Source organism: Myotis nattereri (assembly GCF_964212035.1).
Source record: "Myotis nattereri genome assembly, chromosome: 2".
NCBI classification, from domain to species: domain Eukaryota; kingdom Metazoa; phylum Chordata; class Mammalia; order Chiroptera; family Vespertilionidae; genus Myotis; species Myotis nattereri.
This window is the reverse complement of record NC_138076.1, coordinates 168,528,602-168,543,490: the sequence shown is the minus strand read 5'-3', so window position 1 is coordinate 168,543,490 and position 14,889 is coordinate 168,528,602. Positions and strand designations below refer to the sequence as shown.

At 44.3% G+C, this 14,889-nt stretch overlaps 1 protein-coding gene across 1 annotated transcript in view; it reads left to right on the top strand.

Annotated features, from left to right (window-relative positions):
* The window catches only part of PCED1B (PC-esterase domain containing 1B), a 142,726-nt gene extending 128,640 nt beyond the window's left edge, over positions 1-14,086 (top strand). Inside the window, exon 5 of the mRNA XM_081082674.1 lies at positions 12,475-14,086. Within this exon, the coding sequence (XP_080938800.1) occupies positions 12,475-13,833 (1,359 nt within the window). The 3' untranslated portion in view covers positions 13,834-14,086. The remainder of the gene's footprint in view (positions 1-12,474) is intronic.
* Positions 14,087-14,889: the final 803 nt, after the last annotated feature.

Here is a 14,889-nt window from a genome sequence, read left to right as displayed (position 1 = left end):
CTGTGTGTTTCTAAACATATCAGATGAGGCTTAAAAAATAATAATAAAATAAATAAAAGAAAAAATTATTTCCCCATAGAAACACTATTACACTTAGTATTCAGATACTACATTGTTAATAGTAACAACAATAAAAAATCCATTTTAAAAGCTCTTTTGTGTAATCTCCTGAGAGGAGCATAAGGATCATCTCTCCCGTTTAAGGGATGTAAACAGAGGTGACTTGAGCTGCAGAGGTGGCAGGAACCCCAGCCTGCTGACTCAGCCTAATGCTCACTGGTTAAATGGCCTTTGCGGCCATTCCTGGAGACAGAATTTTCAGAATCCAACCTGTGCATCAGCTGAAAGCAACTGAGTCATTATTAGCTCCTGCCCAACATCACCCTTCCTTTTCAACCATGGGACTCTTTATTTAACTGCTGATTAGAATCTATAGTAGTCAGCATAAGTATACAAATATGACTTTAGGGCAGTGACTGAGCTTCCCATTGAAGCATGAATAGAAAGAAATGAGCTGTCAGAGGGATAAAAATGGCCCTCAGCTGACTTCATACCTGCTCTGCTTTCTCAGGGAAAACAGTTAAAGCTGGGCACAAAACATTGCTTTGCTTTGTTTTGTTTTTCAACAGAGAATAAAAAGGAAAACAGCATGCAAATATTTTTTTCTAGATAGGACTATTTCCCCCCCCTCAAAATATCAACAAACATTTATAGCGAAGGTTAAAAGCTCAGGCTCTGGAGCCATATTTCCTCCTAAAGAAACAAAACAAAACCTTAAGCCTACCTACCTAATCAGAAGATTCACAGTCAGTGAAAGACCAGCCCTGCCTTTCACTGGCTGAACAACTTTGGGCTACTAACATAACCTCTCCAGGCCTCGGTTTACTCATCCATAACATGAAGACAGTAATAGCTCCCACCTCATCAGTTTGTGAAAATAAAATAGGCCTGGGTCAGAGTAAATGCTCAATGAATGAATGCTAACTACTCTGCATAAAACACAAGGATGGGTGAAACCCACTTTGGTGACCCAGGACTTGTGACGCGGGTAGAAAGGCAAATGAGCATTTAAAAATAGTACAAAACGGAACCACGGGCTAAACAGAGGCATCTGTCAGAGGACATGAGTTGTTTCTGTCTGGGAAGACAGGGAGGGCTCGCAGACAGAACTGCACTTTAAACTGGGTCTTAAAGAAAGAGCAGAAGTTCAGTCGAGGAGGGGGACAGGGAACATTCAATGCTGAGTGGCAGAGCAGCATGAAGAGATGAGGAAAAAGCCCGACTTATTCTGAAAAACATAAAATAAAAATACAACACTAACCATCACAGGTTCCACACTCCTCTGGCATTCTATGTCATTTGCAAAAGAACTTCATATGCCGAATGGATTATCATAAAAAGTCAGCTTGGTTTATTGAAGAACTTTGCTATACAAGGCAAGCAATAGGTAAGTTATTAAGTTGTAGTCTGATCATACATGTTCACTGACAGTAAAAATTAAGCTGAAAGGCTTGTTAACTTTATGGGAATAAATAAAGTTTGTAATGAAATGTCCTAAAAAAAGAAAAAAAGAAAGAAAAAGAAAAAGCCCTCTGTGTGTACACAGCTCTCTAATTCACCCAGAGGCTTTGGGGCAGTGGTTCTCAACCTTCCTAATGCCGCGACCCTTTAATACAGTTCCTCATGTGGTGGTGACCCCCAACCATAAAATTATTTTCGTTGCTACTTCATAACTGTAATTTTGCTACTGTTATGAATCGTAATGTAAATAGCTGATATGCAGGATATATTTTCATTGTTACAAATTGAACATAATTAAAGCATAGTGGTTAATCACAAAAACAATAGGTAATTATATATGTGTTTTCCGATGGTCTTAGGTGACCCCTGTGAGAGGTGGTTCGACCCCCAAACGGGTCGCGACCCACAGGTTGAGAACCACTGCTTTGGGAAGATGCGCAGAAGGATCATAGTTTAGGTTAAAACACAAAGTTTACACATGCAACCCACTGAAGCTATGCTCGCCTGTCAATGAAAGTGAAGATAGGAAATTTGAAAACACATATAAAATAGAAACTCCATTTTAGAAAGTATTTCAATCAAACTAAGACCCTTTCTTAAGGATTAAGAGTAACTTGCAGAAAGTAAAAAAGTTAATCATAAAATCTAAGAGGTGAAATTGTTCGCTGTGGTCAGCTTCCCCCAAATAGATCACACCATCCTCCTTCCTCAAGTGTATTTTCAAGAATTATGTCTTATTTTTTATTGTCAAGAAATGGTTGCACTGCTCTATATCCAGGCTATCATTCAATATCGTTTTGACGTTTTCGGAATAGTGGAAACAGCCACAGTCGTGAAAAATAAAAATGACTCCATTTAAGCAGTTCAGAAGCAGAATTTATTTCCACTAACTTATAGCCAATGTTTCAAGCATAAATTACACAGCAGCTCTCTGAAAATGCCGAGCAAGAACATGCTGCCACCATTCCCACCGAGGACTGATACTTACCCTTAGGAAGAGCATTCAAAGGTCACAAGAGAAATATCTTAGGAATTTAGCCACAGTTTGTTGGGAGGATAAATGGGCATCTAGAGAATTTAGAAGTGATAAGAGGCCCACACACACTGGCCTACTCCTGCGCCACCCCCCCCCCCCCCCCCGCGCCTCCACCCCCCCCCACCTCCTTGGAACTTTATTGCACTTACCTGGGTATGTCTGGAACTCAGGAGACATGTCCTGGCTAGCTAAATTTATTGAACACTTTAAAACGTGGCAGACCTCATGCTGATGATTTTAGATCTGTTCATTTAACCCTCACCTCTTGAGAAATCCCTAAGGTAGTTCCCATTTTGTGGAGGAGGAATCTGAAGTGCTTAACCCGCCCAGGGGCTCAGAGGCTGGAGACTACTGGCGCGGGATAGAAACCCCGGGGGCTGGCTGCAGGGCCCACCCCCTCAGCCGCACTGCTTTATGGCCTCCAGTCGGAGCCATCTGCATACGAATGGTAATAGATAAGGGGACCACATATTTTGTTTGCATCTAAACTGGGATGTGGGGTGGAGGGGTGGGGGGACGGAATCTATTATGCTGGGAAACCTAGGCTAAACCAGAACCGTTTGGCGCAAACTGGGACGTGTGGCCACCTTATGGATGGGTGCTAGGAAAGTGGGTGAATTTACCGAGGGAAAGAATGCGGATGAAAAGAAGGAAGAAGTGGAACACTGGGCCTTGAGAAAGACCAACGTTTGGGGAATTGCTGGAGAAAGAGAACTCCCAGAGGATCCGGGAAAGTGGGCGAGCAGAGGAGGGTGGCAGACTCTCCAGCAGTTTTCCTGAGGCCAGTGATGGCCGGTGGTCCGGCCCCTGGAGCTGTGAATGCTGCGGATTCGACAAGGACCAAGAAATGGCCATTGAAAGGAGCAACAAGGAAATCAATGGTGACTTACTGACAAACATCTCTTTGGTTTGATGGACTTGGAAGCCAAATTAAAGTAAAAAAAAAAAAAAGAGTGAGTGGGAGGTGAGGACCCAGGAGGCAGCCAGTGCAAACTACTCTTTTAAGTAAGAAGTGACCTTGAAGGGGAGGCCAAAGATAGGACTGTCCTGGAGGTGGAGTCCAAGAAGTTTCCTTTCTTTCTGGAAGAAAGATACTGGGATGTGTCTACTGCGGCCGGCCGGAGCCAGGCGAGGCGCCCGAAGGAGTGGAAAGCGTAGTTACCCCTCTCCGGGGACATCGGGAGCGGTTCCCCAGGAGGTCTGAGGACCGCCGCCTGAGCGAGGATCCCGCTGCGTCCGAGGAGGTACCGCTCTGCCTCTGCGGGAGGGGGCCGGTTTGGGGGAGGCAACCAAGTGAGGTGCTCGCTGTCTGTGGACTCGGGTTTCCTCTCTCGAGTCCCAGCCGGGAGCGGTTCCTGTGGCCGAGGGTTCACGGTGTTGAACGCGCGGCAGGGCCTGCCCTTCGGCCCCTGATAGGCACTGCCGTGACCTCTTTTCATCTTCACTATTTGTCAGTGAGGTTGGTGATAACACTCCTGTGTGATGCCAGCGGAAACTGGCTCAGAATGTAGGGCAGCCGACCAAGGAGCGCACAGCTGCTCGGGGCCAGAGTTCAGGCCTGACTCCAGCGTTTCCTGGAAGCGAAAGCCAGGGCATTGCCTATTCTCTAACATTCATGTTACCGAGTCAGAGGAAGGAAGTTAGCAAATGTAGTTTCCTTACTGGTTTAGACCAGGGGTTCTCAACCTCCCTAATGCCGTGACCCTTTAATACAGTTCCTCATGTTGTGGTCACCCCCCAATTTCATTGTTACAAATTGAACATAATTAAAGCATAGTGATTAATCACAAAAACAATATGTAATTATATATGTGTTTTCCGATGGTCTTAGGGGACCCCTGTGAAAGGGTCGTTCGACCCGCAAAGGGGTCGCGACCCACAGGTTGAGAACCGCTGGTTTAGACCATAATGTGGACGTTTGTCATAAGCAGTACATGACCGATATCCTGTTGTTTATGTGAGTTGATTTGATTTTTTCATTTTAAGGAAGAAATCCTTTTGTTAGAAGTTTTTTTAATGGGGCTATTTTTTTTTAATATATTTTATTGATTTTTTACAGAGAGGAAGGGAGAGAGATAGAGAGCTAGAAACATCAATGAGAGAGAAACATCGATCAGCCGCCTCCCGCACATCTCCTACCGGAGATGTGCCCGCAACCCAGGTACATGCCCTTCACCGGAATCGAACCTGGGACCCTTCAGTCCGCAGGCCGACGCTCTATCCACTGAGCCAAACCGGTTTCGGCTGGGGCTATTTTTTTAAAAAAATATATATTTTATTGATTTTTTACAGAGAGGAAGGGAGAGAGATAGAGAGCCAGAAACATCGATGAGAGAGAAACATCAGCCGCCTCCTGCACATCCCCCACTGGGGTTGTGCCCGCAACCCAGGCACACGCCCTTGACCAGAACTGAACCCGGGACCCTCCAGTCCACAGGCCAACGCTCCATCCACTGAGCCAAACCGGTTTCGGCTTAATGGGGCTATTTGATTCAAGGATGCATAGTTTTATCTTTTGTTTTTATAGGAGAAGTTACTTGCATATGAGGTCTTATGAACCCACTTCATTCATAAAGGATGCCTCCTGCATTTATTTCTATAGTCCATAGGACATTTTTAAAAATTATAGATTGATTTGAGTGAGAGAGAGAGAGAGAGCGACAGTGAGTTTTTGTTTCACTTATTTATGCATTCATTGGTTGATTATTGTATGTGCCGTGACGGCACCAGACCTGCAGCCTTGGTGTATCGGGACGACACACTGAGCTACCTAGTCTAGGCGAAACTTTTGTATTAGACTATTACTGTGGGAACAATATATTGCCTTAAGGATTTTTAGACTCTTAAAGTGTATAAAATTTTTTCGTTGATTTTTTTTACTGCAAAAGCGTTAAAAATTTAAAACTGTAGACTGATAGGGGGATACAAATTGAATGTGTCCATGATTCCTGCCTCTACAAGAAACACTTGTGGTTACATGCAGCCCAGTTTGAAGATCACTGCTGCAGTTTCAATTGTCCATTTATGTCATATATATCTTATATTTTAGGCATATTTTTATTGATTTCAGAGAGGAAGAGAAAGGAAGTGATAGAAACATCAATGATGAGAGAATCATTCATTGGCTGCTTCCTGCATGGCCCCCACTGGGGATCAAGCCCGAAACCCAATGGGGAATCGAACCATGATGACCTCCTGGTTCATAGGTTGAACCTCAACCACTGAGCCACACTGGCAGGGCTATATCTGAGATTTTAGATGTGCTTGAGGACCGACTGATCAGCCAAGATAGAAATATGGGCCCTATGCTGGGGTAGGACTGGGTAACTTAGGGGTGGGATAGAGGAACCATGATAGTTGTTGGAGGTGTGGGTCAGATTTGCAGAATGACAACTGTGGCAACCACAGATAGACACAGGTGTTCTCCAAATTTTTGCTGAATTACTTAATGGGCTGAAGAACTGAAGCCTGTTTTAGAGATGAGGTTATTGAGGGTAGAGGATTGAAATCTGTCTTTCCAATGGCTTTCGGAAAGTTTTTCTGTTGCATTATTTAATATGGTATCTCTCAGTACTTGTATGTATTTTTAAAAATTTGCTCCTAAAACCACTTTTTAAAATAGTAGGCCTGAATTATTTCCCCCATTTTCAGGTTATATAGAGGAGTGAATTTTAGCTGACTTGCCCCAAATCAACCCCCAACCCACAGGCCATTCATTAAGCTTTCCCAAAGAGCAGTTTGAATTGTTCACTACCTTTTTCTTCTGAAAACTTTATATGTGTGTCACTGCATGGGTGTTAATCAAAGTACAAGGTGGGTATCAGTTACACACGCCATCCTCAGGAATATTACGCAGGGTAAGTCTTATCTATGTCACACACACAGGGAGGTGGCTACCTAAGTGGTCAAGTCTCACCCTTAATATGTCACTCTAAGAGTTCACCCTAAAATTACAAACTTATAAGCTAGAAAATGATTACTATTGCAATATGACATGCAATTTAATGTCATAAATTTTACAAGTTTAAATTCCACTTAGAAAGCTGAGCAAATGCCAAGACATAGCTAAGTTGTAGAGTTAAGTTAATGAAAAATAATTATTTTCTTATTTGTGTCTTCTATTCTGTACAATTTAAGGGAATCTTGGAGAGTTCAAAGTATTGATTTCATCACCAAAAATGCAGTTGGAAGGAAATGAACTATTTATATTCCCAGTATAATACTTCATTAAGATGGTTAGTCCTATGGAAGAAACCTCTAAACTAGTTACAAGTACTTCCTACTACTAACCAATTGAAACAACATCCTAATTGTTGGTGATTACTCTTAGGTTTTACGCCACCGCAAGGAAAAACCGTGAGTCCAAACAGAGACCAGATTAAACAGGCTTTATTGGGAGCACACGGGCGGGTTCACCAGCTCAGAGAGGGGAGCCGGAGAAGCCGCGCCCAACCTGGGCAGGGGCAAGGTTTTATATTTTTCTGAGGCAATTGTTGCTGGCTGAAACTGGTGGCAGTCGGAGCTTTCCAGGGTCAGGTGAAACCTGCGGTCTGTCCTGCGGTTTGGCCATTTTCCGGGAGCCGTTTGTCCGGCAGGGATTTTCCACCGGGGTGGGGTGGTTTTCAGACGTCAGTGTGGACAGGTCAGCTTCTCACCGGCCCAAGAGAGGGAGGGGTCCTTTCGCCCCTGGGGCAGGGTGCCAGCGAATACCAGACAATTACCTCTGTGATTTAAGACTTCGCTGCAGGGTCTCTGAAGCTACTGCCCTATTAAATGTCACTCTTCCTGTAATAAAGATCAATAAGAAAAGAAAAAAATTAGCCTAATTTCTACAACACATTGATTAATGGAAAACAAATGCTATGTGTTTGGTTTGTAATAGTTATAAAGCAATAGTCAATAATTTACAAGCCATGGCATATGAAGCAATTAAAAAATTAATTATCCCCAGAAATCTAAGCAAGATACTTGAAAGTAATTTATTACAGTAGCAGCCACTATTTTTTTTAAATATATTTCTTTATTGATTTCAGAGAGGAAGGGAGAAGGAGAGAGAGAGAGATAGAACAACAATGACAAGAGAGAATCATCGATATGCTGCCTACTGCACGCCCCACACTTCGGACCGAGCCCGCCGAGCCCGCAACCCAGGCATGCGCCCTTGGCCAGAACCGAACCCGGGACCCCTCAGTCCGCAGGCTGATGCCCTACCCACTGAGTCAAGCCGGCTAGGGCTAGCAGCCACTATTAATGCATTTTTCTGTTAGAGTCTTATCCAAAAGCCAAATTTTACTTTGAAAAGAGAAAATCATGGCACTGCTTATAATTATGACTTGAGGAATTACCATGAAACTCTTCAAAAACTGGTTTTCATTCAAATTGGAATCCCAGATTGCAATGATCATCGGTATACCTTCCCTCTCCCCCTTGACCTTTCTTACAGGCTTTGGTGCTTCATTTGCGTGCATCAATTTTAGCTACTGGCCCCTTTGACATGTTTACATGTCCAGTTTCACACCACTCCTCTTAAATGAAGAAGCTGCATTTTTATACCTACTCCTTCCACCTAGCCCAATATCTGGTTCTCAGTGATCCTTATTGAGTGAACGAATGCATGTATGAGTCACTCTATAACATAGGTACGGAAACTAATTAGTGAGTTTAGCAAATTTGAAGCAAGAAGCCTGGGCTAAAAGACCATTGATCTGTTTTCAAATCCCCTTTTTGTTTCAGTTTTATAAGTAGAGCTTTGAAAATGGAAGTAACCAACTGTTTTTAAGATGAGAGAGAGGATTTAGGTCTCCAAATTATTCTCTACTTCACCCCTTCCCCTCAGAGAGTCCCCCCTCCTTTTTCTTGATGGGTTTTGTTTTTAATGTTTGGCTTCTTAGCTGAAAGGATTCTTCCCCACAACAGTAGTCCTGCAGGTGTCTGATTTGTTAATCCTGTTCCAGTTGTGACACTCTTTATCAAGAATTTCATGAATTTCCTTTTAGTTTTTGGCTTCTAACTGGAATGCTTCTTCCCAGTCATTTCCCCTCCCCTTCTTTTCTACCGTCCTATCTGCATGTTCCACTGCAGAAGAACAATACATTCTTAGATGGGCATTTCTGCCTGGTTTTTGGCTCTGAGCCCTTGGAGCAGCATCTGGGTGGGTTACGTTCCCTGCTCAGGATACAGAGCAGCCCAGGAGTCTGTAGAATTTTGCTTTGGTTATTCTAAAATCCAGATCTTTTAATTTTTGCATGTCTCTTGTTCGAGATTATAGTATGGAATGAGGAAAATATACATTTAAAAATATATATATTTTTATTGATTCCAGAGAGGAAGGGAGAAGGAGAGAGTGCTAGGAACATCAATGGTGAAAGGAAATTATTGATCAGCTGTCTCCTGCATGCCCCACACTGGAGATCAAACCCACAACCTGGGCATGTGCCCTGACCAGGATTGAACCGTGACCTCCTGGTTCATAGGTCGATGCTCAACCACTGAGCCACTCTGGCCTTATTTACACTCCCTACCCTACTTCCACCCTCACTCCCCTTGCCCTCCCCCAACACACACACAGCTAAGTACACATGGACTATCTCTCCTGAGCTGGCAGAGTAAATGGTTGCCTGCCATGCATGGAGCCACATCAAAAGACCCTTCTCCTATCTCATCTCCCTGATATGAGCCAAGCTTTAGCATTCGGACTGACCTGCAGGGGGTTCTGATCAAAAGGAGGTCTCCTACTGAGACAGATGTGGGAGTCGGTGGTGTTAAGTCTTAGCTCCATCACGTCACATCACATCAATATCCTTCCCTATAAAAGGTGAATACTAAGAATTATCTTATAAATAGGATAACATTTGTAAAGTACTTAACATCCATTAATTTTTTTTTATTCAAAATCTTTTACTTGCATCTTCTCATGTGACCTTTACAGAACCCTGCTAGACATGCAGCAGAAAAACTATAATCCCCTTTTTACAGATGGTTAACCTGGTGTTCTGAAACTTTCTCAGTAATAATAGTAACTCTTATCGATGCTTACTACTTGTCAGGCATTGTTCTAAACACTACGTTTAATCCTCACGTCAGATCTATGAAGTGGGTACTAAAAACTGGGAAAATTAAGGCAGAAAAGGGCTAAGTAACTTGCCTATGGTTAGAGCCAGCAAATAGAAGAGTTGGGATTGAAACCTAGAGAGCTTGGCTTCAGAAACAGTGCTCTTCACCACTATACGATTTCCCGCTGCTTTTTAAAGTAGTGGGTTTGACTCACCTTTGTGAGTCCAAGTCTAAAGCTCTTCACATCCTGAGAAAGAATCCATTAGAGTCTAGCGGTTCTCAACCTGTGGGTCGCGACCCCTTTGGGGGTCAAATGACCCTTTCACAGGGGTCGCCTAAGACCATCGGAAAACACATATATAATTACATATTGTTTTTGTGATTAATCACTATGCTTTAATTATGTTCAATTTGTAACAATGAAAATACATCCTGCATATCAGATATTTACATTACGATTCATAACAGTAGCAAAATTACAGTTATGAAGTAGCAACGAAAATAATTTTATGGTTGGCGGTCACCACCACATGAAGAACTGTATTAAAGGGTCGTGGCATTAGGAAGGTTGAGAACCACTGCATTAGACCATACAAGCAAAATAGCACTGAAGGAGACAGACTAGGTTATCAGATCTGCCAACCTTGGGAAGAGAACTCTAATGGCTGGGGCTGATGTTCCATCCCCTAGGGCAGTGGTCGGCAAACTCATTAGTCAACAGAGCCAAATATCAACAGTACAACGATTGAAATTTCTTTTGAGAGCCAAATTTTTTAAACTTAAACTATATAGGTAGGTACATTGTTATTAACTTAATTAGGGCACTCCTAAGGCTTAGGAAGAGCCACACTCAAGGGGCCAAAGAGCTGCATGTGGCTCGAGAGCCTCAGTTTACCGACCACGGTCTTAGGGCAACTCTTATGTTCTACCCATTTTCGTGGTTTTATTTTTGTACTTGTACCCATTTAAAACTACGAATAGTATAGCTTTTAAAAACCGAATGTGCCATTTAATAATAGCTATCCACCCACACCTATTTAAATGTTTACTGATGCATAAAAGCCTACAAATACCACCTACAGTGGGTTTTAACAGGTTCTGTGTGAGTGGGTGATGCACTGGGTGCCATCTCCCTCCCCACCTGAGAGTTGTTAATAGTATTGATCTGTGTTTCTACCTCTTATTCATTAGTAGATATGGTTGTAAATGCCAGCTTGAAATAAACTTCATCCAAAGTTCTGAAGATGAATTTTACAACTTTTAACATTTTATTCAATGTGCTGGGGAGGAAAAACTTCCTCTGCCTCTGAGGTTGAATTTCCGGGGCCCTGTGATTAAGCTAACAAAAGACAGGTTAGCAGGAGAAAAGGCACACAGTTTTTATTAATAATTATGTGCACCAGAGTTCATAGAAAAGAAGTAAAACTCAAAGAAGCAGTTATATTCAGGGGCTTATAGACCATTTTAACCAAGGAAAAAGGGCTTGGGCTTCAGGGGATGATGACTGTGGGGAAGTGACTAGTGTGAGAAATGGCTCACCTGTCCTAATTTCAAGTGATGGACTAGGAAACAGAAGCATGGCGAAGATGCCATTTTTAATAACACTCAAGAGCAGGTGCCCATTTTACAGGATCACATGTAGGGCTTGGACCATCGCCTATTTATTTGGACCCTCCTCCAGTTCCTCGTTGGCTGAGGACTATTTGATCACCTATTTCCTAATAGGTCGCCTAGGGATTGCCGTCTCCCATTGGGTTATCTTAAAAAAATGGGGCTGGGGCCTTCTCTAGACGCCTCTAGGACGCATGCTATCAGCCATGTGTACAGCTCTCCTCCTCTCTCCCCACCCCCATATCCTGTTTGCTCCGGGGAAATTGAGCAGCAGCCACCTGGCCACATGCTGTTCCTTTTCTATGAAGATAAATCAGAGGCATATTTCTGACACTAGGAAATATATGGAGAAACCACACCTGGCCTTCTTTCTTCGCTCTTCTCTCTGGGTGGGGGAGGGGCACCTTCCTCAAAGGGGAATTTATACACTGCTTTTAGGCAGATAAGGGGAGTGCAGAGAACTCTTGTGTCTGTTGATTCTTGTTGCCTTCAGCTCAAAATCATCCTTATGACATAGTGTCATGTTCGGGAGTGGCATATTCGATCTTCAAATGGAAAGCAAAGAATATTGCAGCGGAAACATTCTTTCCAATGTTATCTCTTTTGTACAAGACCTATTGGCACATGTACTCTTATTTTCTGTTGCATTCCATTGAATTCTTTTTAAGTAACTAAAAGTAATATCCGATTATATAAAGTATGTTTTCAAAAGGGGGAAGGCAATTCCTCTGTAATCCTATTATTTAAAATGTTTTGCATACTTTCTTTCAATGTTATCTATGCGTATCTGTTTCCTACAGTTTCAGTGATGTGGGGCACACGTGGTCTGTAAATTCCTCAACATATCACACACATTCTCCATGTCCTTGCTTACTCACACTCATTATTTAGCCGCTGCGGTTTGCCCATCCATTCTCCAGTTGTCAGACATCTGGGCTGCCTTCCCAGTGGCAGTTTGCACCTCCAGCAGGGGGGAGGGCGGGGCGAGTTGGCCCCTCCTGGCTAGGTGGAACCGGGGCCTTTAAACAGCCACAGGCAGTTCAGAGGTCAAGTCCCAAGCCTCAGCCAGGCCCAGCAGGGCTTCTGGCTCCAGGCTCCCTTCTTGCTCTCTCTCCCCACTCCCAGCCTTAAGGTGGTGGAGTCCCACCCTGTGGGTTTCCCAGGCCAAGACTTCATTCCTGGCCCCAGTCCTACCCACACAGGGGGCCTGCCCAAGGTGGGTTCCTCCCAGCTGCTCTCTCCTTCTGTCCTAGCTCTCTGCAGACCCACCTGCGTGCAAGACAGGAGCTGGGCCACTGGACCTGGGCATCATGGCCCAGCTGCAGTCCTCTGAAGTGCAGCAGCTGCTCCACAACAAGTTCGTCGTCATCCTGGGAGACTCCATCCAGAGGTCCGTGTACAAGGACCTGGTGCTCCTGCTGCAGAAGGACTGCCTGCTCACTTTCGACCAGCTCAAGGTCAAGGGGGAGCTGAGCTTCGAGCAGGACAAGCTGGTGGAAGGAGGCAAGAAGGATATCATGACCAACAGCACCGACTACCGCGAGGTCCGCGAGTTCTGCACCGGCCACCACCTGGTGCGCTTCTACTTCCTCACACGCGTGTACAATGAGTACGTCCGGGCCGTGCTGGAAGAGCTGCGGTCCCACGAGCACACCCCGGACCTGGTCATCATGAACTCCTGTCTCTGGGACATCTCCAGGTACGGGCAGGACTGCTTCAGCAGCTACCGGGCGAACCTGGAGAACCTGTTTCGGCACCTGGGCCAGGTGCTGCCAAAGTCATGCCTCCTGGTGTGGAACACGGCCATGCCCCTGGGCAGGAAGGTCACTGGGGGCTTCCTCCCGAAAGAGCAGCCGGCCATTTCCTCTGCCCGGATTAAAAAGGTGATCGAAGCCAACTTCTACAGCTATGTCGAGGCGAAGAACCACAATTTAGATGTGTTGGACTTGCATTTCCACTTCCGCCACGCGGAGATGCACCGGCACGGAGACGGGGTACATTGGAACCATCACGCGCACCGCCGCCTCTCCCAGCTGCTGCTGGCCCATGTGGCCGACGCTTGGGGTGTGGAGCTGCCTCACCGCCCACCAGTGGGCCAGTGGTTCAAGTGTGACCCTGCAAGGGGCAGAGCTAAACAGAGACTTGAAAGGCAGTCCCAGAGCAGCAGAAACCTAAGGGCGTTACCCCCACCCGCATCGTTGCCTCCTCCCAGGCACAGCCCCCTGCTGCCACTCCCAGCTCCCCGCCCACCCCTGTCCCCACTCCTGCCTTCACCGCCTCTTCCAATTCCCTGTCACCCGGCCATGCACCCCCAGGTCTTGCTCTGTCCCCAAGATACCTATTTTTCCTCAGACCAACCTTTCCAGTCTGGTCAATTCTTCTTCAGCAATTTCCATTCTCCCCAGACAGGATTTGACTTAGGAAATGACTTTGTATTTGATCCCCAGCCACCAAGGGCCCCCTTCCCCACACCCTATTATCAGCAGCCGGCCCCTGTGGTTCATAGGGGTTTTCCCCGGAGTTTACCTCCTGGCCCTTATATGTCCTGGAGACAGGTGCCCAAACTTTACAGGAGGCAAGCCCAAGGCTACCCAGAGCCAAGGCCTCATTAGACTGACTTGTGCCTTTTTCCTCCTCATGGACATGGACTTGACAGATCATCTGACCGTTGCCTAAACTGACCGATCTTGTTAACAGAAGCCGTTGATCCACACTGGACTTCTTTTGGTTCTTTGCTGTTACCTGTTGTTAGCTATGGCCCCTTCCTCCATGCTCTGGGGGTGACCACGTGTTATTCCTGCCTCCCCACCCCCTGTTCTCTTTGTCTTTTTGTAAACAGAAAATTGAAATTAAAAGTTTTTTCACAAAAGTAGTTGTGGGTTTTGTGTGTGTCGATATGTAATGGTGCCTCTTCCTTCCATTAAACAATTAGCTTTGTAAGAGCAAAGGGATATCTGCTGAATGAATGGTCATGGCATCTTAATAAACTGCTCAACGTGAATTTGCCTAAATAATCCTGATTGTTTCCATGAAATGGATTAGGTATAAATGAACTAACTTTTTGTGATCCTATTTTCCAGAGTTCTTAAAGAATCATTGTATTTTAGAACTGGGGAACTAAAGACATAAAATGTAACTACCATTTACAAACAAGGAAACTGAGGCCAGAAAGGTGAGTTAATTGTTCTAGATCACATAGGAAATCACTCCTCTACTGGCCTTTCCTAGTTTATACTGGTTTCCAGTATAAATTATATTAACATTCAAACTACAGGACTGGTTTATATCAAACCAAGAAGGAATGTTTACCAAACATGGTTCGTCTATGAAAATCAAGGTAGAAAACCCCCTATAGCTCTATAATTAGAAGTTTAGTAATTAGATGTACAATGAACTATGTATGTAAACTAGAGTGAATGGCATGTTTGTGACTATGACTTCTTGAATGGTCTTGAATTTTGGACTTGAAAAAATTAGAAAAATGTTGCTATCAATGACATTTTATATTAAATAAAAATATGAGTTGGAAGGGACTGTTAAGTGGACAACTGACAAAAGGCCATGGCATCTCCTGTTTTGTAGGAATGTTAATCACGGAGAGTATTTAAATGGTAGGCCTTTTGTTACACTAGATTAATGAAATGTGAATACCTGATAAGCTAGTCAAA